This window comes from Patiria miniata, unplaced genomic scaffold, assembly GCF_015706575.1.
Source record: "Patiria miniata isolate m_02_andy unplaced genomic scaffold, ASM1570657v1 HiC_scaffold_29, whole genome shotgun sequence".
In the NCBI taxonomy this organism is placed as follows: Eukaryota; Metazoa; Echinodermata; class Asteroidea; order Valvatida; family Asterinidae; genus Patiria; species Patiria miniata.
In genome coordinates, this window is record NW_024037068.1 from 22,021,900 (window position 1) to 22,045,630 (window position 23,731).

Sequence of the window (23,731 nt, forward strand, 5' to 3'; positions counted from 1 at the left end):
CGATTCTCAAATCTGACTAGGGATTCTTAAGAGCGTATATGCAGGATGTAGACCGTGAAATTTAGCAGTGGTATCTTCGAGACATACGCTTGGTGGCACTGTGGTAGATCTTTGGTATGTTTCACAAAATCAAACTACTGAGAAAAATTTGCGCCACTCACTCCTTTCGCAAAGATCGCCGCCAAACCCAACGGGACAGACGCACGACACCTCGACGACACCGTCCACACAAGTTGCACCATTCTGGCATGGATTGCTGCTGCACTCATCGATGTCTGAAACAGAAGGAAATGAAAATTGATGGATAAATAATTTCCTCAGTCTCTAATGTATTTGGGGTGGCATTCACGATACTTGGCACTTTTTGTCAAGGCAGCCAATTAGCTTGATGTGCGTAGAGCGTATTCACGCATCTACCGGATTTAGTACAATATCCATTCAGGTATGAGGCAGTAGACCTATAGCCAAGAAACACTACCCTATGCGCTGCGTGGGGGGCTTTTCCGGCTGCTAATTATGAAGTGTTTAGTATTTCCTTTTTTTACTTCGGTTATAAGGTCCATGCATGACGTCATCAGAGGATATGACGTCATCAGAGGATATAGAGAGATGCACAATTTGACCTCACTGAGGTCAAATCTCGCATATAAGTTTAATGTGGGAAAACGGCCGTGCATACTATTGTTGGGAAATAAGGAATTGTCTTCAAACTTACCAATCTCGCACATGGAGCCTTGGTAACCAAGGGAACAAACGCATTTTGATCCCCCAACATTGTCTTTAATGCAGAGTCCATTCTCGCAAGAGTTAAGAGAGCATCCTTGTAGCACTGAAAAATAGAGAGAAACTACAGTGAATTGTATGCTGCATAGTATTGCTATAAACTCACAAGTTTACTGCCAAACACATTATGGGCCTTATTCACGAGTCGGCCATATTGGATGAGAGAGAGGTAAAATCTTCATATTTTGTGCAACTTGTGTAGAGAAATGCAAGCAATGACGTTACATATTATGCAGTCTGCTCTGATGAGTAATCTAAAACTGTGATTAAACATACTAATGTTTTAAGCCACATTTAAAAAAAAGTGAGGCTATAGTGAATAAATAGTCTGGCACCGTCCCATTCAACAGTTCACAATTTATGAAATTAATTCAGGGAACACGACAAAAATGGCCAACTTGTGCATAAGGTCTATTGCGGGCTATATAGAACGAAATGTATGAGCTTACTTCTACGAATCCTATTCTACGGGTAGTGGCTTCAGTCGTTGCTATTATGTGCGTGTGTGTAAGAGACTGACATATTAAGCTCCGCCCCATGGTGTTTTAACCAATAACAGCCGTGATTAACGTCCCATCTGCGCGCACGATCATTATGACGCGCGCGTTTGGAACATTCAAAGTGGCATTGTAGAGATGCATGTCTTGTTGCCTGGTGCTCAGTGGGCGGGGATAAATGGATCGTCTTTTTACAAGACGCATCCAAGTATTTCGGACACGGCTTGGAACTTATAGGCCTACCTATTTCACACAAGGTCCCCTCGAAGCCCGGTAAACAGTCACAGGTAAACCCTTCCTCTCCCTCCTCGATACAGACGCCATTATTCTCACAGGGACTGACGTCACACTCACTGAACGGCTCTTCCACTGCTAGAAAACGTCAATCAAACAAAATCATATCGAGATACATATCGAGATAAAAAAGAAGAAAAACTCGACAGATATGCAGAGCGAACATTTCGTGCTTTCATTTCTCTCCCCAAAAAGTCAACAAGTTTTAACACCACACTTTCGTGATCAAACTACCTAATAGTTTAAACTCACCGGTTTCGCAAACGTTTCCGGTGAAGTCCATGGTGCATATACATGAGTAGCTGTTGACGCCATCAACGCAGGTAGCTCCGTTTTGGCACGGGGCGCTGCTACACTCATCCGTATCTAGGTTCAGTCACAACAAATACACATACATTATGGACACCAATTATGCCTGACTCAAACAAGTAGGTTTTGGGTATCCCAATCAACATTCTTGACGATTTCAAATGCAACTGCACTGAAAACTGGTGTTCTAGTGTTTAAAGACTTTTTGTGCCCACTTTTTTTCTTCACATTGTAGTGCAAGACATGTTTAGGTTCTTTCTGCACAGTTTGATAGTCTATTATAGTGCCGTCAATAACAACTTGTCAAAAACAATGAGGTGTATCTTCTGAAGTTTTCTGAAACAGGTGATAACAGTGAATAATCAAGGTGTCTGTATTCGATTTGAACCCGAAAAGTTATTTGTATTTCTTTGTGTTCTATTTATACTTGATAATATACCTCCAGGCTTTCGTCTTGTACCTAAACATTTCACAGTTTTTACTCTGGGTCCCTGCATTATATTTTTACAGTTAGAAAATACGCATCTCTCATTTTGATAATCACTCAGAATTATGTCCTAAAATGTGTGGACATTATGTGAGTGAAATAGTTGTTGACCACTGTTGTTGATTTCCGTTGAGTGAGATTTGTCTAAAAAGCTTATTACATTTACTCAAAGTAGCCCAGGTGTCTTCAGACTCATTTGGTTTGGTTTCAGTAACAGAATGATGCGCATTATAATAAATTTAGGCCTTCCTCTGGCAATATTAGTTTTGCAGAGATGGCCAGCAAATGCAATGGCAAAATGTGCAACCACAGGTACATTTGCTGAAACGCAAGCTACTGAAGTTAAGTATCAAGCTTATTTCATAAAGAGTTCTTTATGTTTAAGTGACTTACTAATTGAGCAGAGTAACCCTGTGAACCCTGTAGAACACGTGCAAGAAATCTCGTTGACACCATCTACGCAGGTGGCGCCATTCTGGCATGGATCGCTGGCACACTCGTCAATATCTGGGGAAAGAAACGTGAGAGTGTTTACATGCCGACCCAATCAAACATCCTTGGCAATAAAAACGCACAAAGTCCTCCACAATTCAATGTCAAAAGTCAATCACATTGTATATACGAGGTGAGTCAATAACAATGAAAAAGGGCTTGATTTTCTTAATATTTCAATTTCGGGTACTGAATGAATTGACTTACGAGTTGCTTCCTAAAAATAAAAACGCTCTCGCATGTCTTATGTGGAAAAATGTATTGAAGGCAGCTTTTCGTCTACAACACTCTATCCCTTGATGATAAACTTAGGGCTACAACGATCAACTCACTCGTCTCGCACAGTGCACCCTCGTAGCCTGGGGAGCATTCGCAGCTGAAACCGTTCACTTCGTCAACACAGACGCCATTCTGGCAAGGGCTGCTCTCACACTCGTCGATATCTAACAAAAGCAATCAAATAAAAGTACAGTTTACTTAATATTCTATGGAAAACATGGTCTTCTACATGATCAAACTGCACTCTATGTTTTTATGCTTTTTGAAAGGGAAATTGATTTTTTTGGGGCCGAAAGAGACAAAGGAATCACTCATTATTTTCACAAACAGATCCAGTAAATCCTGCAGCACACGTGCATGACACCTCGTTGACACCATCCACGCAGGTTGCACCATTCTGACATGGATCGCTGCCACATTCGTCAGTGTCTGTATTACAATTATTGTATTCAGTTGGAAACGGAAATGTATGGGCCAATCACCCTGATCATTAGGCCTAATGTCTCCTAACTGAACACAGAAGAACCAAATGAATAAGTATTTAAAGTCAAGTGTTCTCACTGGTTGAACCAGCTAGTTCTCAATCATTTCTTTTTCAGGACAAGCGTTGACACCGCAGATTTAGGTGAAAAGTAATATGGGTTTGGTTTCCCGTTAAATCCACGCAGCGAGAAGCCATTCTAAGGCGGCGTGATTTGCTCTTGCGCGAAATTGCATGAAGCTTGTAATTAGCTTTCAATCCTTGAAAGCGTCAATTAAAATTCATTTAATTGCATCCAAAAGTGTTTTCCAAATAAACCACTTGTATATCCAATCGATGAATACACACAACCGGCATTCGTATTTGTCGGGAATATCCTCGGCGCACTGTCATTTATTCACATTTTGTTCATCTGTTCATATTTCACACTTGACTAAACAAATCGAAAACTGAATTCCTGTTCCACTTACAATTTTCACATCAGCCGATTATTCATTCAGTGCTATTTGGAATGTTATAAAAATAAACTGACATTCCCTATATCTCATGCCTTATAATAATTACAACAGAAGATGCGATAAACGTGAACAAAAAAATAAGAGACAAAACATAATGACAACATCACTAGCAATAAAAGAGAAAGAAAGGCAAATATAACACACACAATAAAGAAAAATCAGTTACCAATGGATGTGTGCGATTTGAATACATATCTATCCAAAATGATTGAAGGGTATCGCGGACAACAACATTCATTGTAGAGTAGTTGTATTGTGATATTGTGTGGCATTGTAGAGGTGTATGTCTTGTTGCCTACGTGCGCAGTGGGCGGGGTATAATTAATCATCTATTGCCAGGCCAAGTATTTCGGACGAGGCAAGAAATTTTACCTATTTCACACAAGGTCCCCTCGAAGCCCGGTAAACAGTCACAGGTAAACCCTTCTTCTTCATCCTCGATACAGACGCCGTTGTTATCACAGGGACTGACGTCACATTCACTGAATGGCTCTTCCACAGCTAGAAAACGTCAATCAAACAAAATCATTGCATTGATGGATACATATCGAGATAAAAAAGAAGAAAAACTCGACAGATATGCAGAGTGAACATTTCTTGCTGTCATTTCTCTCTCCAAAAAGTCAACAACTTTTACTACCAGACTTTCGTGATCGACCTACCTAATTGTTTAAACTCACCTGTTTCGCAAACATTTCCGGTGAAGTCCATGGCGCATATACATGAGTAGCTGTTGACGCCATCAACGCAGGAAGCTCCGTTTTGGCACGGGGCACTACTACACTCATCGGTATCTAGGTATAATCACAGCAAATACACATACATATGGACACCAATATCACGTTGTGCCTGACATAAACAAGTACGTTTCGGGGTATCCCAATCACCCTTCTTGATGATTTCAAACGTGACTGCATTGTAAAACTGTTTTTTAGAGTTTGAAGACTTGTTGTACCCACTTTTTTTTTCTAAGACATGTTTTAGATATTTTAACAGTATGAAATCATGTTAGTGCCGTCAATAACAACTTGTAAAAAAAAAAAGTTAAAGCGTATCTTTGGAAGTTTTTCAGAGACCAATAAAAGATAATAAAGATTGAGAAAGTGTGTATTTAATTTAATAAGCCTAACTTAAACTCGAAAAGACATTTCTATTTCCTTTTACGTTTATACTTGATAGTACCAACAGCCTTTCGTCGTGTGCCTGAACATGACACAGGCATCCATTAACCATTGAGGTCGTAGACATAAACATGTGAAAACATCGGTATAATAAGTGCTTAGAAATGTGTATTAATTATAAAGCACAATTTTTACTGTGTGGATTCCTTAAAATGATTCTTAAAGACATTTCGTTTACTCTTTATATTTGTAAATTTACCAAATTTTGATACGTCACTATAAGGTTGACGTCCTAAACTATGCAGACTCGCGGTAAAATTGCTGACCGCTGTTGTCCATTTTCATTGAGAGAGAGTTGTAAAGAGACCTATCACATTAACCTATCGTAGCACAGCAGACGTAAGACTAAATTGGTTTGGTTTAGGTCACAGAATGATGGAAATTATAGACCTACATGTGGCAATTAATGTTAGCCGTGCAGATATGGCCAGGAAATGCAGTGGCACATGTGCAGGTTCATTTGCTGAAACGCAAGCCACTGAAGTCAAGCAGCAAGCTCGTTTCATAAACAGTTCTGGTTTTTTGTTTAATACCAAAGGTGACCTACTAATTAAGCAGAGTATCCCTGTGAACCCTGCAGCACACGTGCACGAAACTTCGTTGACACCATCTACGCAGGTGGCGCCATTCTGGCATGGATCGCTGGCACACTCGTCAATGTCTGGGGAAAGAAATGTGAAAGTGTTCACATGCCGACCCAATCGAACATCCTTGGCAATGAAAACACATAAAGTCCACCACAATTCAATGACATGTCAATCATAAGTATTACACAGGGTGACATTAGGTGAACATTGACAAAAGAATGTTTTTTTTCGCGGAATATTTCAATTTCAAGTGACTTGACTGAATGACTAATGATTGGCTTATAAGTCATATACATATACATATACTGCTTATACAAAATACTCTTGCATATCTTAGATGCAATGTATTTTAGGGAGCTTTTCGTCGACGACACTCTATCCCTTGATGATAAACTTTGGGTTATAACGATCAACTAACTCGTCTCGCACAGTGCACCCTCGTAACCTGGGGAGCATTTGCAGCTGAAACCGTTCACTTCGTCAACACAGACGCCATTCTGGCAAGGGCTACTCTCACACTCGTCGATATCTAACAAAAGTAATCAAATAAAAACACAGTTTACTTAATGTAAGAACATGGTCTTCTGCGTGATCAAATTACACTCTATGTTTGTGATGCTGTTTGAAAGGGGAATTGATTTTTTTTTCGGGGGTGGCGAAATAGAAAAAAGAATCACTCACTAGTTTCACAAACAGGTCCAGTAAATCCTGCAGCACACGTGCATGACACCTCGTTGACACCATCCACGCAGGTTGCACCATTCTGGCATGGGTCGCTGCCACATTCGTCAGTATCTGTATTAAAATTATTGAATTCAGTTGGAAACGGGAATGTATAAGCCCATCACCCTTATCATTTATGTCTCTTAACTGAACACAGAAGAACCAAATGAATAAATATTGTTTTAAAGTCAAGTGTTCTTACTGGTAGAACCAGCTAGTTCTCAATCATTTCTTTTTCAGGACAAGCGTTGACACCGCAGATTTAGGTGAAAAGTAAAACAGGTTTGGTATCCCGTGAAATCCATGAAGCTAGAAGCCATTTTAAGGCAGCGTGACTTGGTCTCGTGCGAAATTGAATGGAGCTTGTAATCAGCTTTCAATCCTTAAAAACGTCAATTTCAATGCATTTAATTGCATGCAAAAGTGATTATTTTGTCTCAGTATTTTCCAAATAAACCACTTGCATATCCAATCGATAAATGCACACAACCGCATTCGTATTTGGCGGGAATCTGCGAGCTTTATTTGACACTTGAGTATGACAATTGAAAACTTACATTGAGTTCTTGTTTCAAAGCAGTATATTATTAATTCCTTGTTATTTGGAACAATATAAAAAATAAATGACATTCCTTATAGCGTATTCCTTAGAGTAATTACAACAAAGGATGCGAAAAACTTTTTAAAAAAAGAGACAAAACATAACAACAACATCACCAGCAATAAACTAAGACGAAAGGCAAATATTACACAAACTATTAGGAAAACGAAGTTACCAACGGATGTGTACGATTTGAATAAACATCCATCCAAAATGATTGAAGGATATCGCGGACAACAATATTCTATGATGATATTAAAATGAAGGACATTTAAATTGCGATATCAACTCACTAATCTCGCACAGTGTGCCCTCATAGCCTGGGGAGCATTCACAGCTGAAACTGTCCACTTCGTCAACGCAGACGCCATTCTGGCAAGGACTGCTCTCACACTCGTCGATGTCTATCAAAATAAAACCATTAAATTAAAAACCAATTAAAAATGTATCACGCCAAGTTTTCTTCACTGCATATTCTGAAAAGAAATGTTTTGCCCTGATAAAATTGGTGGGTTTTATTGCTCCTCATCAAATACCAGTTGCAGACAATTTTATGTTGGTTGAAACTAAAACTCGAAAGACGTTAATGTTCGGCTGTAATAAGAAAACAAAACAACTTACTATTTTCACAAACGGGTCCAGTAAATCCGGCAGCACACGTGCATGACACCTCGTTGACACCATCCATGCAGGTTGCACCATTCTGGCATGGAACGCTGCCACATTCGTCAATATCTAAAGCATAATGTGAGTTGTGAATTTATTCAAGCAACACAAAAAACTTGCATCCGCAAATTTTTCAACCGATCTGATTATGTAAAAGCTGTGTGCTACGTTCTCAGTCACAATTTGTCATTGTATTTTGATAACTTTTTTATTATCAGGAGGTAAGGGACCAAAACAGAACCAGATTTCGTTGAAAAGTACAAAATTATCCACCATTTGTGGCTTTATACATTTTTTTATATTTTGGTATCGATTGGGATCAACGAACGTCTGACACTGGTTTGAAAAAGATGTCTCATGAAAGTCGCACCTTATTTTTGTTTTAAATGTAGCCTAGATTAAAGTCGCACCTTCTTGTTGTTTTAAATGTCTAGATTCAACAACAGACAGAGACACTTAAAACAAGCTTACTGATTTCGCACAAGGTTCCTTTGTAGCCTGGGGAGCATTCGCAAGTGAAGGCATCCTCCTCGTCAATACAGACACCATTCTGGCATGGGCTGCTGTCACACTCATTCTGCTCTTCTGGAATCAAACCTTGACACGAAGAAAACTCTTGCGATTACATTTACTGTAAACAATAAACACATCAACGGAATTCTTCTACAGTCAACCGCACTGTAATTCTATTGACTTGCACAACAAAATAGATGAGAATGCATAAAAACACAAGAATTTAATTAACTTAACTTGCTAAAGCTGTTTAGAGTTCTATAATATTGATCGGTTTGAGACAGACAAATCCAACAAGTGTAAGTACGTGCGATCGTAGACTGTGCGAGTTCAGGTAAAGAAAGTTTTCATCGTTATACATTTTGGAGTGATGTCAAGCAGAGAGCAAACAATAAAAGTTTATGATAATATATCAAGAAGCTATGGTCAGCACTCACTTGTTTCACAGACCGGTCCACTAAACCCTTCGGCACAGTTGCAGGTCACCTCGTTGACACCATCCACGCACTCGGCGCCGTTCTGGCATGGCTCGCTGGCACACTCGTCGATATCTGTAGCAAGAAGCCGTAGCCATACAATTCGGATTCAACTTTAGTTATAGGCCGTGTCCAGACTGCTTGGCTACAGATGAAAATTACAAACGTGCATTTGGAAGCGGCTGCAGCCACTTCCAGCCGTAACCCTGTCACAGGCGGCCCTAATTTCGATTCCATAATATGGTATGCATAGGTGAGACATTCAATTGAGACTAAGGAAACTTATCAGATGACCTCATCGAGTTGGGGCCAACATTTTTAAGATGTTTAGAAAGCAAAGCATTATTAGACATTTAATAATTTGTTCATTCTGTAATTATTATTACAAGAAGTCAAGAACTGTACCTTGATTTGCATAGGGTTATGCAAAACATGTTTTAAACTTTCATGACCCCTAACCCCCATTACTTTATCCTATTCCCACGAAATTGTGCTACATATGTTTTGGACCACGAGCAATCGATTAAGCCTATTTGTGACATATGTTGCCTCTAAATATGAGTTGTGACATTGGGGAGACTTTGAAATGTCTCCTTAATCTACCTTGTCTCACTAAGGTATAACTTATGACGAAAAAAAAAGACTCCTTAAGGATACATTAACATGATTTTTTTTTCTTTTCACACACATTATATTATAAAAAAAGGAAATGTAGACACATTTTAAATATTCTTTTATCTAGTTCACCGATTTCACCATCTGATTTTAATATAGTCTTAACAGAAAACACATGCCAATTCTTTTATTTTATTCAACTAGATTTATATTCAGAGTAGATTATCAATTCACTCGTCTTGATTAGCAGTACAGCTTGTACTAATTTTTAATTGCACCCTGCCATCATAAATGCCTCAAGTTTGGCAGTTTTCATAACACTCGTTTTCATTAACAGTTTTTGTTAACGTTGGAGCGATGGACTCACTTGTCTCACAGGTGTGTCCTCCGAAGCCTGCAGGACATTCACATTTGAATGCATTCACCTGGTCAATACAGATGCCTTCATTCAGACAAGGGTAGCTGTCACACTCCTGGAGATCTGGGGATTCATTAAAACATGATACAAATATAAAACGATTCATTTGAGAATGAGAATAAAATAGAATGGCCTCAGATTATGATAAACATCTCTTTAGAAAAAAAATATGATTTTTACACACATTTACAATAGGGTACGTGATATTTATTTATTTATTTATTTATTTATTTCCTATTTCAACTGGGTGGCCATTCAGTGGAGTCCACTGGTCTCCCATGGGTCTCAGCATACATAATAGACAATAAACATAACAAACAATTAACATTAAAAATACACATTCACAAAAAATCTCATTACATACAGATCACAAACTTCTCTTTAGAAAAGAAATACGAGTTTTACACAAATTTACTTTTTAAGTATTATTGAAGAAAAGTATTCTCAAGACTGAATACTATATTTGATGTAAAATTGAATAACCATGATGGCTGAATGCTTCAATTCAAAATCTTCCACTGACATCAGATAATAATTTGTTTAAATCTGTTTAAGGATTCTATTTGCTGGTCCACTCACCAATTTCGCAGACAGGTCCTGTAAACCCCTCAGCACATGTGCAGGTAACCTCGTTGACACCATCCACGCACTCGGCACCATTCTGGCACGGCTCGCTGGCACACTCGTCGATATCTGTAGCAAACCAAGTCCAAACCAAAATATTGTTACTGCAGTTGTTATGCAATTAGGTTTATTAAGTGCGTTTTATTTCAAGAACACATCTCTTGTTACCTATTTTATGGTGTACAAAGTGCAACTTTCACTTTGCTACGTACATCGTACAGAATAAACCCCACAACATTAGGCCAAAAAAAAAAAGTCTCCGGTTTCTGGTATGGAGCTTGTCCAAAAAGTGGTGCGGCGACGCGGCTTTTTTTTTTTTTTTACCTGACTTTTTTGCTTCAAATGTCGGCTGGTGGCTGCAAATGGTGCCCGACTAAACTTAGTGCAAATATATGGGAGTCCAGAGAGGCCACATAAAGCTTATTCTCGATCACAACCCCATCTAAAAACACGTTGAAATTGCGCAGCAGCAGAATTCCAGTCAAACCAGTGAGTTTGGCGGTTTTGAGGCATCATCTTTCATTGAAAAAAAAACCTTTTTCATTTTGCCGACGCGCATTGCTACGGCGACGCGCGCGCATACCAGAAACCGGAGACTTTTTTTTTTTGGCCTTATGTACATATACTTCATTAGCACACACATGTTCTGTTGCATCGTGTGTTGAACGTCACGATTGGTACATCGTCTGTTGTACCTTGATGTTTGATGTATGTTGTAAATTCTATGTCGTAGGTTGTATATTGCAAAATTGTGTGCACTGATGTACTCAGTACACTGTAAATTGTGGTATGTTTTTGTACGTTGGTGCACATTTTGTACATCGATTTTATTAGTACAATTTTGTTTTTTAATTGTACATGGTTTTACAGAGGTTGTATTTTGTGTGTTGTGTAGGCCTACGTTGTAGGTTGAACCCTGAAGTACATTCATTTTTTGGTATATCTTTTATTTTTTTACGAAGTTTTATATGGTGTTTGGATAATGCATGCATGTTCTGTATGTCGATGTAACTTTCTAGTTGAACATTTATGTTGTTAGTCGGATGCCCTGTATTTCTTCTGGTTGATCGGACGTTTGGCTTTTGTACGTTTCTTTGGTTATTTGGATGTTTGGCTGACTTGGTTTTGGTTGTTAAGCAATTTAGTTGTTAGGTTATTTGGGTTTTGGGGGTTTAGTTGTTGGTAGTTTATTTCTGGTTGATGCAGGTGTTTTGTTTATTTTTTTATTTATTAATTCGTCTAGTGTAGGCAGAGACAATGGCCAATGAACATACCTATCTCACAGGTGTCTCCTTCGAAGCCTGCAGGACATTCACATTGGAATGCATTGACCTGGTCGACACAGACGCCTTCATTCAGACAAGGGTCGCTCTCACACTCCTGGATATCTGTGGATGACAGCGAATTCAACTTGAATTTATTTATTGCCACGTGCAGTGCACATACCAATACGTTAAGGAAGAACCAGATTATCGTTTCAGCTCGCAATAATAAATGAAAGTATATTGCAACTTAAAATGGATCGTTGTTCATTCTCGTAAACATCTCAAAAGAAATTTAGACCTTACCTTGATTAATTTCAAACACGCCATCAATGGACTGATCCAGGGGTGCGTTTTGGCGGTCATAACCAAAAACTGGTTCTGTTGTTTCTATTTGGTTAATTGTTTTGGGGATTTGAGTATTGCATTGTCGTGAGTAATTCTCATCCATTTAAAATTCCCGAAGAAATTCGCCGACAAGAAACAACCGAACCAATTCTTGGTTATGACCACCAAAACGCACCCCAGTAAGCACCGCCCCATGGTATTCTGACCAATCACAGCCGTAATGTACGTCCGACATGCGTGAATAAAAGTCCGACATGCGTGCACGCGCGTATGACGCGCGCGGCAGGAAAATGCAGGTGGCATTGGAGAGGAGCACGTGTTAATTTGCCGAGTGCACAGTGGGAGGGGCTATACCGGATCGGTCCATTGTTGAAGAATCTTCGAGATACAGAGGTACCGGCTGTCAAGACAAATATTTGACGCAAAAGGCAAAACCTCGCAGCCAGGTCGTTCGTCACTTTCCCCTAAAATGTTTCATGGGAGGAGTAAAAGACGGGTATTTTGTGTTTGGGAAGTTTATGAAGTTCTTTATTGGCAAACGTACCGATTTCACAGACAGGTCCTGTAAACCCCTCAACACATGTGCAGGTCACCTCGTTGACACCATCCATGCACTCGGCGCCATTCTGGCATGGCTCGCTGGCACACTCGTCGATATCTACAAAAAAATAATCATATAGGTTTATTTATGCAGTGCAGTTCACAAGCCTACAATGTTGCTTGTGTGTAATGACGGTTACTGCAAAATAAGTCAGTATTATAGATGTGAGCTGTTTTGAAATCAAAACCTCCAATTCGTTACATTAATACAGGATTGGGTGAAATTGTCGAATATAACTGGGAAACTTTCCATAGTTGGAGTAAAACCAGCTGGGCCCAATTTCACGGCCCTGCTTAGCCCAAAAATTTGCTTAGCACAAGAAAAGTCTGGCTTATAAAAGCAGGTTATCAGCCAAAACTCGATGTGATTTTCATGCTAAGCAAACAACAGCTGAATACCAATCACAAGCAATATACATCACGTGGAGTTTTGGCTGGTAACCTGCTTTTATAAGCCAGACTTTTTTTGTGCTAAGCAATTTTTTGTGCTTAGCAGCGCCGTGAAATTGGCCCCAGGTGCGGTTCAAAACCTAAAATGAGAAAAGTAAAAGATTCTGGGATCTATGCATTTCTAATAGACCCTTGCCCAGAGCCTTTGTAATTCAAAATCAAGTACAAAGAAAGAACTTAGTTTCTACTCGTGCGTATCACAGAGGAACGGATATAAATCCCCAGGAGGGCGCTTCATGCAAGAGGTCCATTACCCATGCCCAAACCTGCTTCAGGCGCAGTCTTCTTTATCTCACTTTCCAATTGCTGTGTAAATAAAGTCCTAAAATGTCACCAGAAGTCAATCACAATAGTCAGGTCACGGGTGGACGATCTGAATCATTGTGTGTCACTTACATTCGATTTGTGACTAACTTTGTGATACACCGTACGGTTATTTGATAAATGACTTGCGATTGACTTGCGATTGACTTGTGATGAAATGGTGATGATTCTGCCATTCAAATCCCCTTAGCTATCCGATCATGAAAATTAGACCCAACCAAGTGGAGGAATTTCCCGGAATACTTACTAGTCTCACACAAGGTGCCCTCGAAACCCGGTGAGCAGTCGCAGGTAAATCCGTCTACTCCATCAACGCACACGCCGTCGTTCTCACAAGGGTTGCTGCCACATTCATCGGTATCTGAAAATGAATAAATAAAGCTGAACTTTTGCGTGGAGAATATTCCTACAATTCTCTGCAAGTATATCCGTGACTGAAAAGCATTAAGGAAACAGAAAAACAGAGTGTTCCCTCCAAAAATATGAGGTTCCCCAATGAAGTTCCACAATTATTGAACCACAGTTACCCTATCTGAAACGGTGAAACAAAGGAACAAAGGGCACGAATGGTGGAGTCATTATGTCTACTGACAGGCAAACAACCACCTTATACAGAACATAGGAAATTTCTTAAAACGCGAAGGGAATAACATTTATCAATATTAAATAGTGTATAGTCACGTTCTTTGTTATGTCATCTTTCAAATCAAATTAGGTTTTGCCCATCACCGACGTTTAAACACTGTTTACTCAGTGTGTTACCTCCCGAGTGAGAGTTGGAAAAAACACTCGGGTGGGACTCGAACCCACGACCTCCTGCTATCTAGTGCAGACGTCTAACCACTCGACCACCGAGCTCAACGGGATCGGAGGGCTGGTATAATAGTTTATGCGGTACCCACTGCTATGGACATCAGATTCCAACCAGCCAACCGATCCCGTTAGCTCGGTGGTCGAGTGGTAAGACGTCTGCACTAAAGCAGGTCGTGGGTTCGAGTCCCACCGAGAGGTTTTTTTCCAACTTTCACTCGGGAGGTAACACACTGAGTATACAGTGTTTAAACGTCGGTGATGGGCAAAACCTAATTTGATTTATATCATCCCGACGCAAAATTCTATCTTATTACAGGGCCTATGTCATCTTTATCACAAGTTCCTGGCGAAGACTTCCCAAAGCGGGGCCCATACGCAAAGATGATGAGAATAACGTCAGGACTAAAGTAATTCACAAAGTGAGTCAGCAAAGTGGACAAACATTAGCTTAGAATCTCGTTACAGCTTCCAAAGCGAAGCACTGACACCCAGGAAACCGACCACTCCAACTTCTCTCAACTTACTTATTTCGCACAGCACGCCTTCGTAGCCCGGGGAACATTCGCAGGTGAAACCGTTCACGTCGTCATGACAGACACCATTCTGGCAAGGGCTACTCTCACACTCATCCATGTCTAATGTTAAGACGAGGGAAAGGGAGAACTGTTTTATAAACGGAAATTCCGTGATTTTGGAAATTTTAGTTGGAAAAGACTGCTCCCATACTGATAACGATCACTGAGGTGATCAACTCAATCTCCTTTTGTGTCCCAATCTATCATAGTAATATTTGTGCAAATCATGCCTTTGGAATGCTGTAAATATTGTGCCCATTTTGCCACCGTGTATTATCTGCATAACATCTATTTCCTCGGAATTTCCCTAAAAGGTTAAAAATTGATACTATACAGAAAGATGGACTTATCTTGAACAAATTTATGGGGCAAAATGGTTCAATTTGAACAACTTGCACATTACCTACGACTATAATTTACTTCTTTCACTATGAAATTTGCAGAAAAAAAATCTAGTGGAGTAACTACAGAAGCACGGGGAATGGGGCACGATGAGCCTTTCTATTTTTAAAACCCACTGAAGCTTCTCTAAAAGAGAAACATTTTGAAGACCTGTACCAAGACAACGTTCAAGAGGCACCTCCTCCACCTCGACTTCACACAGCGTCAGCATGCGTTTCTTTCCGGGGATATCGACGGAGACGTAACGCGCCAGTATCGGCTGCTCACACCGCCTCTTCACGACTCCACCGGCCACTTTGACCTCAGCTCTACGGACTCGCCTACCGCATTCCTTGTTCTCCTTAATGGATTCGTTCCTCCCGGCTCGGACTTGGGCATTTTGGAGACGGTAGTCTGGTGAGATTAAAAATCGGAGACGAAAGAAAAGTATGGGGGGGGGGTCAAGTAGCGAAGTCGCTTTGTATGAAGCTTTGCCTAAACTGATCTAAAAAAGTATCTATGCTTTTGTATTACAATTACTACCCCAATTCCAGTCTCACTTATTTGTTTCACCTCATTACACAACAATTTCAATAAATTCATCGAGATAACTGAAGGAACGTTTTTAACTTATGAAGGTACGTTTTTAACAACTGAAACTGTCAGTATCACCTTAATACCACTTGTGATCCAAAGATACCGCAACTCTACACTTTCCACCTCCCGTTATTACTTAATCTGGTACAGTACAAGTTTGAGGACTAAGAGCCTTTTTTATTCGCGTACATTAAAATCCATTGAAAAATAAAAACTATTGTGCCCCATATGCCCAACAAATACATTTCATGCAAAAGAAGGAGCGATAAGATCGGGGAGTCAGGTTGGGGTAGCGGTACTTTCCTCGTCTTCCACCGCTGTGACCCGGGTTCGATTCCCGCCTAGCTGGGCCAACATTGTGGATTGGGTTTCCCCCAGAGTATTCTTCTGGGGGTTTTCCTCCCACCTCTAAAACTTAATTTCTTCTCTCTACATGTTTCCTCAGACTAGGGAGCTACAGTGCATAAGGCGCTTTTGAGGAATCCTTGGTTTCATTACCAGAAATAAATAATAGTAATTATAATAAGATTATACACTTTTCTTACATTTCATCACACGGACACCTTTGCATCTAGTTAGTTTGACCCTTTCCCTGTATACCTCAATAAAACCATTTAATAGGCGTATCTGATCTAAAAGTGGGGTGCCGATTGTAGAAAATTGTGTAAAAAAAATTATTTATCACAAAATGCAAGTATATAATAACTTACTACAGCAGTCCTTTCTGTTATAAAGGGTGACTTTACTAATGCAGTGTTCTTCTCCAAGGTCTACCCTCCAACTGGGATTTGTTTGCACACCTGAAATTGACAACAACAATAACAACAAATCCGGGTAAGAAATCGATTCTTTCTTTCCAGCTGGACAAGGGAGTTTTGCCAATGGCGAAGTCAGTTTCACAGTCTAAAAATTTTGCAAAATGAAACCTACAAGTCCTATTTATAACATCTTGCTATATCATGTGACAGAACAGCAGCATAGAAACAACGCACATGGACAGATGCAGTCACTCCAGTAAAAAAACAAACAAACAAACAACACAAAAAACAGTTAAAGTGTTAACAAAATTCAAGGAAAGAAAATTCCTAATTCATACATCCAATATATTTCATTAATGGCTGCCTTAAATGTCTATGTTATGGAATTAATAACTTTTATTGGTTTATTATTGGTTTATTTCAATGACCTTATTTTAGAGAGTTCAATAAAAAAAAAAGACAGCTACACAAAAATGTATAATAAAAAAACCCAAAAAAACTGGACATTACATTTACATTGGATAATAACAGTTTTTAAATTCAGTTATATAAAAATACAGTACAACAGACAAATCGATTAACGAATGACGATGGTGGGGCAGTAATTGCACTATTTCTTGTTCAGCAACTCAGTCATGTAAGGCAGGGGGCTAGTCCTAAATCTGTTGGTGCTGCACTTATAATATGGTTTAAATTTAGTTTGGGTTCCGAGAGACATTGAGGATCTGGGGCACGTTTTGGCGTTGTGACCGTAAACATGTTTCTGGTTCGCGGCCGTTTTGGCACTTCGGTTACACTGAAATGACGTCATTGTTTCGACTAAAGTTGAACCGATGTTTCCGGTCGGTTTACTTATGTTTCAAGATGGCGGAAAGGTAAACAAGCCGCTCAGACGACGTTACTTTTTAACATAAATTGGGTTTAAATAGTGGGTTTTTACCTTCAATTGGTACGAAAGTTGATACAGAATATCAGGCCTACTCTTTTTAAAACTTTAGGGAAACGTTATAAAAACCTCCCACTTTTGCTTTGAATGTTATTGTTAATCATGTTCGGTAGCCGTGTGGTTGTTTGGGGTTTTTTTTTTTTGGGGGGGGGGGGTTGTGTGCAGTCACGTAGGCAGTAACATGACGTCCTGAACAATTTTCCGGTCAGTCGTTTTTGCCGTTCACAGGAAACATGTTTCAGGTCACGGCTGTGACGTCAGAAACATGTTCCAGTTCAAGGGCCGCCAAAACGTGCTCCTGTACTCAGAGGGAGGAAACCACTCAGAGAACTGCCGAGGTGTACATGCTTTTGTGGCAAACTCTCTGCAGATTTGTTTTTGTTTTTTTGTATAATTACTGAGAGCTACATATCGGTGCCCTTTCTGTGTTTCCTTCGAAAGCCGTTCTCGGAATGACATGGTCAAAACTGGAGATCAGACAAACATTGGTTTGAGCTCATAATCTGAAGCACTTTAGAAGTAAAAAGAAGAAACAATGAATATCCAATGAAGCATAAAGCAAGGAAAATAAAGTAAGCCACCTTAGGCCAAAAAAAAAAGTCTCCGGTTTCTGGTATGCGCGCGCGTCGCCGTAGCCATGCGCGTCGGCAAAATGAAAAAGTTTTTTTTTCAATAAAAGATGATGTCTCAAAACCGCCAAACTCACTGGTTTGACTGGAATTCTGCTGCTGCACAATTTTAACGTGTTTTGAGATGGGGTTATGATCGAGAATAAGCTTTATGTGGCCTCTCTGGACTCCCATATATTTGCACTAAGTTTAGTCGGGCACCATTTGCAGTCATCAGCCGACATTTGAAGCCAAAAAAAAAAAAAAAAAACAGGTAAAAAAAAAAAAAAAGCCGCGTCGCCGCACCACTTTTGGGGCAAGCTCCATACCAGAAACCGGAGACTTTTTTTTTGGCCTTAATGCAGTCGTGTTAAAACAAAACCAGTTTTCTTACGTGTAAGTGTGCATGAGTTATGAGCATAAACTCCGTCGGTATTTCCGTCCACCGCTCGGGAAGGTTTGCCTTTTTTAAACTGGGTGGTTTGAATCGTAGGCTTGCCGATAATATCCAGCTTTGTAGACTCCTGTGTATCTGCAAGATATAATATTGCAATGTGGTTTAATGGTTACGGTGTTCTTCGGATTACAACCGCATGAAGGTTTTAAAAGCAAAGGCGGGCCACACAATTTCTTTCGAAACTAGTTCTCGAAGTAAAAGACATTGTCTTTTCGGGACGGTGAAAATGGGTACAGGGACGAATATGTACTTTGCAACGCAACATTTCCTAATGATAGTTTTTTTCACGAGCTCGGGTACCCTTTTTTTCGACATGTGCCGTTGTTGGCGCGCCTCGTGTGTGTAATTGGGCCGCCTTGAAGACCGCCAATTATAGTCCGAAAGTTTGCTGTTTGAATAGCGCCACCATAGGAAGATGGTGTCCAGCCCATCATAAAGGTTACTCATGAATATGGAAATTCGCATAAGCATAACAACCAGAAAGGGAACCAAATACCCTTTAAAAATGGCAAAACGAAAATTGATTGGGACACAGAGGATTGCATAAAAAAATACATTACATGAGCCCTTTCAAGCCATTTTGTTGCGGTACAGACGTGCCAACGATTGCAAGCGCAATGTTGGGCTGTATCTTCAAGCAAACCCCCCTCCCCCATAGGGTTGCATGCTTTCAAAACTCGAGGCCACTGTTTTGTCCTTTAAAGAATTTAATGGATATCATTTTGCCAAGTTGCCTGAATGGGGCTGCACCACTCACACGCAATGTAAAGTACATGTAGCCATTCAATAGCATATGGTTACGCGTCTATTATGCTGTGCACTGCGTATATTTGTCCTAAATCCCCCGCCGAGGCCGTCTTCTCATGGTAAAAAAAAAATCAACAATGACGAATTTCAGTAGGTTAATTTCACAGCCTGTTTCTGCAAATTTAGTAAATAATTATACTTGTTATCATTATTATTTGTTGGGTTTTTTTTTGTTGGAGGGAGCTTGGCGAGAGAAAGTGTAAGTTTGGTATCATTTTAAAAGTTGAAAACTCTTTCAACAAGATGGCCACACTTCTCTCCAATAAGGTTTAGCGTCACTTCAGTGTGTGATTCTTTCTCGCGGGAAATTATGCTTGTGTTAAATTCATGTCATTAACAGCGGACTCTTTGAGTTTTTGCTTCGAAAAGGTTTGCCCGATCAGTTCAGTAAGACATCCCATTTAAGTTCGACCCAAATACAAGCTCGCTCATCCCAGAGTCGGAGTACATGCAAAATATAAGACAAAGCATGGGGGACTCAAGGTGTATTCATGGTCACCCAGTGGTCAGCATCTCGATTCAAATGACAAGACTTCAAATAAGCTGCGAACATGGGCATCGCAAGGGGGGCAAGGGGGCGCCCCCCGCCCTCCCTCTGGAAAAAAAACACAAAAAAGGAGAAAAAAAGGGAGCGCGAAGTCATATTGCTGTTAACTTAATGGGTTGGGGCGGCCAAATGTCCTTGCCCGTCTTCGAAAAATGATAAATCGAGAATATGCTGAAAAAGTACAGGAATTTCGGGGGGAAATGTGCTTTGCCCCCACCCCCTCTAGAAACTGATCCTGACTACGCCCATGGCTGCGAAGAAATTATTTCAATGTTCAACTTGTGGCCATCCTTCGTTACTGGTGACGGGACTAGCGATTGAATTGGTTTTCTTTCGATTACAACTCTATTGAAGACGTTGCGTTCTTCGTCTTGGTCCCGCGATTCAAAGTACCGGAGCTCACATAATTTTTGCATTGCATATGCAAATTCTATCGTCATTGTCATATGTTTAACTGAAAAGGACATTTTGGAACCATAGGGCGCTAGCGCTAGTATTTGTTTAACAAGTAGGAAGCTTATCTTGTAAAGATTTACTGCATGGGCTCTTCGACAAATTGGAATTGACATACGGGTGATGTTTATTGTCGATGCTTGTAGGGAATGCCTACCTCTGGATTGAAGCTTATCCAGCCCGCTGTCGTCCTCTAAAACACGCTCCAACAATTCCAAGTCTCGGTAGAATTCATTCTGAAACGACAACAGGTGGACGAATCACAGAGGTCATTGCAGGTCAACATTATCCAAGTGTTAACAATGTGCTCTATGTGGAATAGCATCAAAGTTAATAGACATCAGGCATATCAAGTACAGTAATATTTACTACTGTTTGTATATTATAGGTCAGACACAGACACACCTTCGGCAAGTTGCTTAATTGAGTTATGTGAGTGTTACTCTATTTGAAAATGTTGTTTCTGGATTAAGCGATTTCAATTCACAACTGGAGGATTTGGGAAGGTCCGTTGGCTGTTGATTCCATAAAACTGTGAGTGCGATAGATATACAATGATATCAATATAAAGCACTTACTGTTTCACACACAAAAAAAACATAAATCTGGAATGCAGTCTCCTGATGCTTCTAGAGTGTCTGACAGTTTTTCGTTGGCGTTTTTTTTTAATCTAGAAAGCTTTAACTAGCATTTCCCTATCCAAACCATTCACTGCACCGTAGTGGCAGGAGGTTGACATGTCTTACTTGCTTTAACAGAGAGTCAGCCTAGCCCATGAACTTGAGTTAGAATGAGTTTCTTCGTTAATGCAAAGGGCCTACGCAATGCATTTAACTGGATTCAAAACACTACGTTTTGGGCAACTTTGAATGCTGAACATGTGAAGGAGAAAAATAATATTTGGTAAATTGATGACATTGAATTTTTGATGCACCTCTTGCAACTTGCTTCAAAGAATTTTAATGACATTTTAATACCGTCACGAGACGCTGTATTTCAGGGAACACTGTCTTTCAAAAGGAAGTTGAATAATTGGCCATGAAAACCTATATTGGCCATGAAAACCTATATTAGTTGGCTACCCAATTAAAACAGCGGGTTTTTTTGTGAAAGTAGGAAACCAAATATTTTAGATAAGTCATTCTTGGAATAAGGAATAACGTGTGGGTGATGCCAACTTAATTTGGAATTTAAAGCTCAAACTTCAAGTTCAAGTGTGGCCGGATCCCACGAAACGAATCTTGTTAAGGCCACATTTTCACTTTAATTCTTGCATGCAGTTCGGAGTGCGTGTTTTGACCTTCAATAAAGTATATTAACCCAGTGTTACGCCTACGTGCAGATATAATATGAATGAAAAGGTTGATTGCTCCTATTGATTTGCATTGTATAAGATTCCATGAAAAGGCCTGTTAGTTGTGCCTAATTTTGTTGGGACGGGTCACTTATGGAGTCACGTACAAACGGGCATATTTTAGGATTTTGCATTATTTAGTCCGAACTTGATAAATATCTCCATTCAAACAATTTTTGTTACAATTACCGTGTAACCTGTAGTAAGATAATGTTCATCTTTATACATCTTCATATATCTGATAAACCATATACAAAAGTCGCAACTTTTCTTCTAAACGGTACATGGTAATGAATTTATTGCTTTGAACAAACATTAGGCCTAGCCTTGATCGTGTGGTGTGCACATTACGATTTTAGAAAAGTGACCATCTTCGTTCATTTATGACTCATAAACTAAATGAACAATCATATTCACACATTATTATCGGATAGACTATACGTTTTTGAACCAAGTCGCCTGACCTTTCCTTCCGGGTTAACCGGAAGGTCAAAGTTAGGTGAATTCAGAATGCAAATACGAGCCAGGAATCAAAAGAAAACCACTGGCTTGTGAACGGGACAAGGGAAGAGGATGAGACCTGTTATGAGCTTGAACCATGTTCCGAAGATGTTCAAATATTTGTGACGTCACCATGACGTCATCATATATCAAATTATAAGTAATTTAAGGTCAAAATTTGACAAAATTGGGTGACCAAAAATAGTAACTATATCTTTTGAATTGAAGAGTACTGTGTTCATGTGCTGTGTTTTAATGAGGTGGTAGATGGTGCCTTGGACACAAAACTTTGCAATCTGGGGCACAATCCGCTTGACCTGTACTTCTGGCAATACGGGAACTTAGCATTAGAATTTAATATAACTTGCGAACGGAAGTGGCTGTCAAACCTTTCATGGAAATATTAAGTTGAAAAATGGCTAACACAAAATGGCATGATAAACCCATCAATAAGTGCTAGCTGCCTGATCACTCTGCGTTTGTAATTCAACAAACGCGAAGTTCTTTTTCTTTTCTTTTTCAAAATTAGTAATGTCTTCTCCTTATAAATGTTTTTACGTCAACTTCTACCGCGGGTTCTAATTGTTGACCAAATTTTAGAGTGAACTGGACATGATGAAAACGAAACTCCCAATTCACATTTGGGCATTTCATTCAGTACACGCCTTGTTATGATTAGAAAACGTTCAAAGAAGTAAATAATTTCCTATCTGTTGAACTCTTTCTTTGGCAACAAGCGGGGACATATAATACGAAAATATTTCAGGAAATTGTTCTGGTAAAAAAAGTCACCCACACACGTTAACTTAATTGTATCGTTCAATTTCGATGAAGTAGAACTGTCCCTCGTTATGGTGTATTATAGTATAAGCCTATGGACTAACATTGCACTTTTTGCCCACGAAAGCTATAGCAGTTGGTTATACACTACACATTCTCGGCAAGTTACCTTTTCGTACACACCACTCTTTGGTAAGGCGGTAGAGCCGCCCAGGCACACGGCCAGGACGAGAAGAAAAAGACGAATCATTCCCGCTACATGTCGAGTACTAGTACTAGAGTAAATTAAAGACTGCATCAATACGCCATGTCTAAAGTCTGTACAGTCAGTTCCGCGTAAAACACCGGAGAGGTTTTCAAAAACTCGACTTGAATTTCAGTTTCGGTTAAGGGAGATATAATAGGGCCCTGACTTAGAGACCCCTGTTTATTACAGGCTGAACAAATGCTCCTGGAATAGTTCATCCTACAATATGAATTTGGAGTTATTGTTCCATTTTGCCGATAAATAAATGCCTTACTTTTGAATATTTTTTTTCAGCCACAAATGAAGCCGAACTGCAAACGTCGCCAAGCTTTGAGAATGGATGGCCTCTGATAACAATGATCTTTTCACAAACTCAAGG

The 23,731-nt window shown here is 39.7% G+C and overlaps 1 protein-coding gene across 3 annotated transcripts in view; it reads right to left on the reverse strand.

Annotated features, from left to right (window-relative positions):
• The window catches only part of LOC119735907 (fibropellin-1-like), a 29,254-nt gene extending 5,797 nt beyond the window's left edge, over positions 1-23,457 (reverse strand). For 2 of the 3 annotated variants that reach the window (XM_038209855.1, XM_038209854.1), the window contains exons 1-26: positions 23,275-23,456; positions 20,628-20,706; positions 18,601-18,738; positions 16,605-16,694; positions 15,475-15,711; positions 14,866-14,976; positions 13,776-13,889; positions 12,699-12,812; positions 11,819-11,932; positions 10,500-10,613; positions 9,870-9,983; positions 8,849-8,962; positions 8,370-8,495; positions 7,854-7,967; positions 7,526-7,636; positions 6,590-6,703; positions 6,327-6,437; positions 5,869-5,982; positions 4,821-4,934; positions 4,513-4,641; positions 3,195-3,305; positions 2,764-2,877; positions 1,827-1,940; positions 1,524-1,652; positions 716-829; positions 162-275 (exon numbers count right to left, since the gene is read on the reverse strand). In XM_038209855.1, the coding sequence (XP_038065783.1) occupies positions 162-275; positions 716-829; positions 1,524-1,652; positions 1,827-1,940; positions 2,764-2,877; positions 3,195-3,305; positions 4,513-4,641; positions 4,821-4,934; positions 5,869-5,982; positions 6,327-6,437; positions 6,590-6,703; positions 7,526-7,636; positions 7,854-7,967; positions 8,370-8,495; positions 8,849-8,962; positions 9,870-9,983; positions 10,500-10,613; positions 11,819-11,932; positions 12,699-12,812; positions 13,776-13,889; positions 14,866-14,976; positions 15,475-15,711; positions 16,605-16,694; positions 18,601-18,738; positions 20,628-20,706; positions 23,275-23,403 (3,097 nt within the window). In that variant the 5' untranslated portion in view covers positions 23,404-23,456. Of the gene's footprint in view, positions 1-161; positions 276-715; positions 830-1,523; positions 1,653-1,826; positions 1,941-2,763; positions 2,878-3,194; positions 3,306-4,512; positions 4,642-4,820; positions 4,935-5,868; positions 5,983-6,326; positions 6,438-6,589; positions 6,704-7,525; positions 7,637-7,853; positions 7,968-8,369; positions 8,496-8,848; positions 8,963-9,869; positions 9,984-10,499; positions 10,614-11,818; positions 11,933-12,698; positions 12,813-13,775; positions 13,890-14,865; positions 14,977-15,474; positions 15,712-16,604; positions 16,695-18,600; positions 18,739-20,627; positions 20,707-23,274 lie in introns of all 3 variants that reach the window. The other variant, XM_038209853.1, reaches the window with a different exon arrangement.
• Positions 23,458-23,731: the final 274 nt, after the last annotated feature.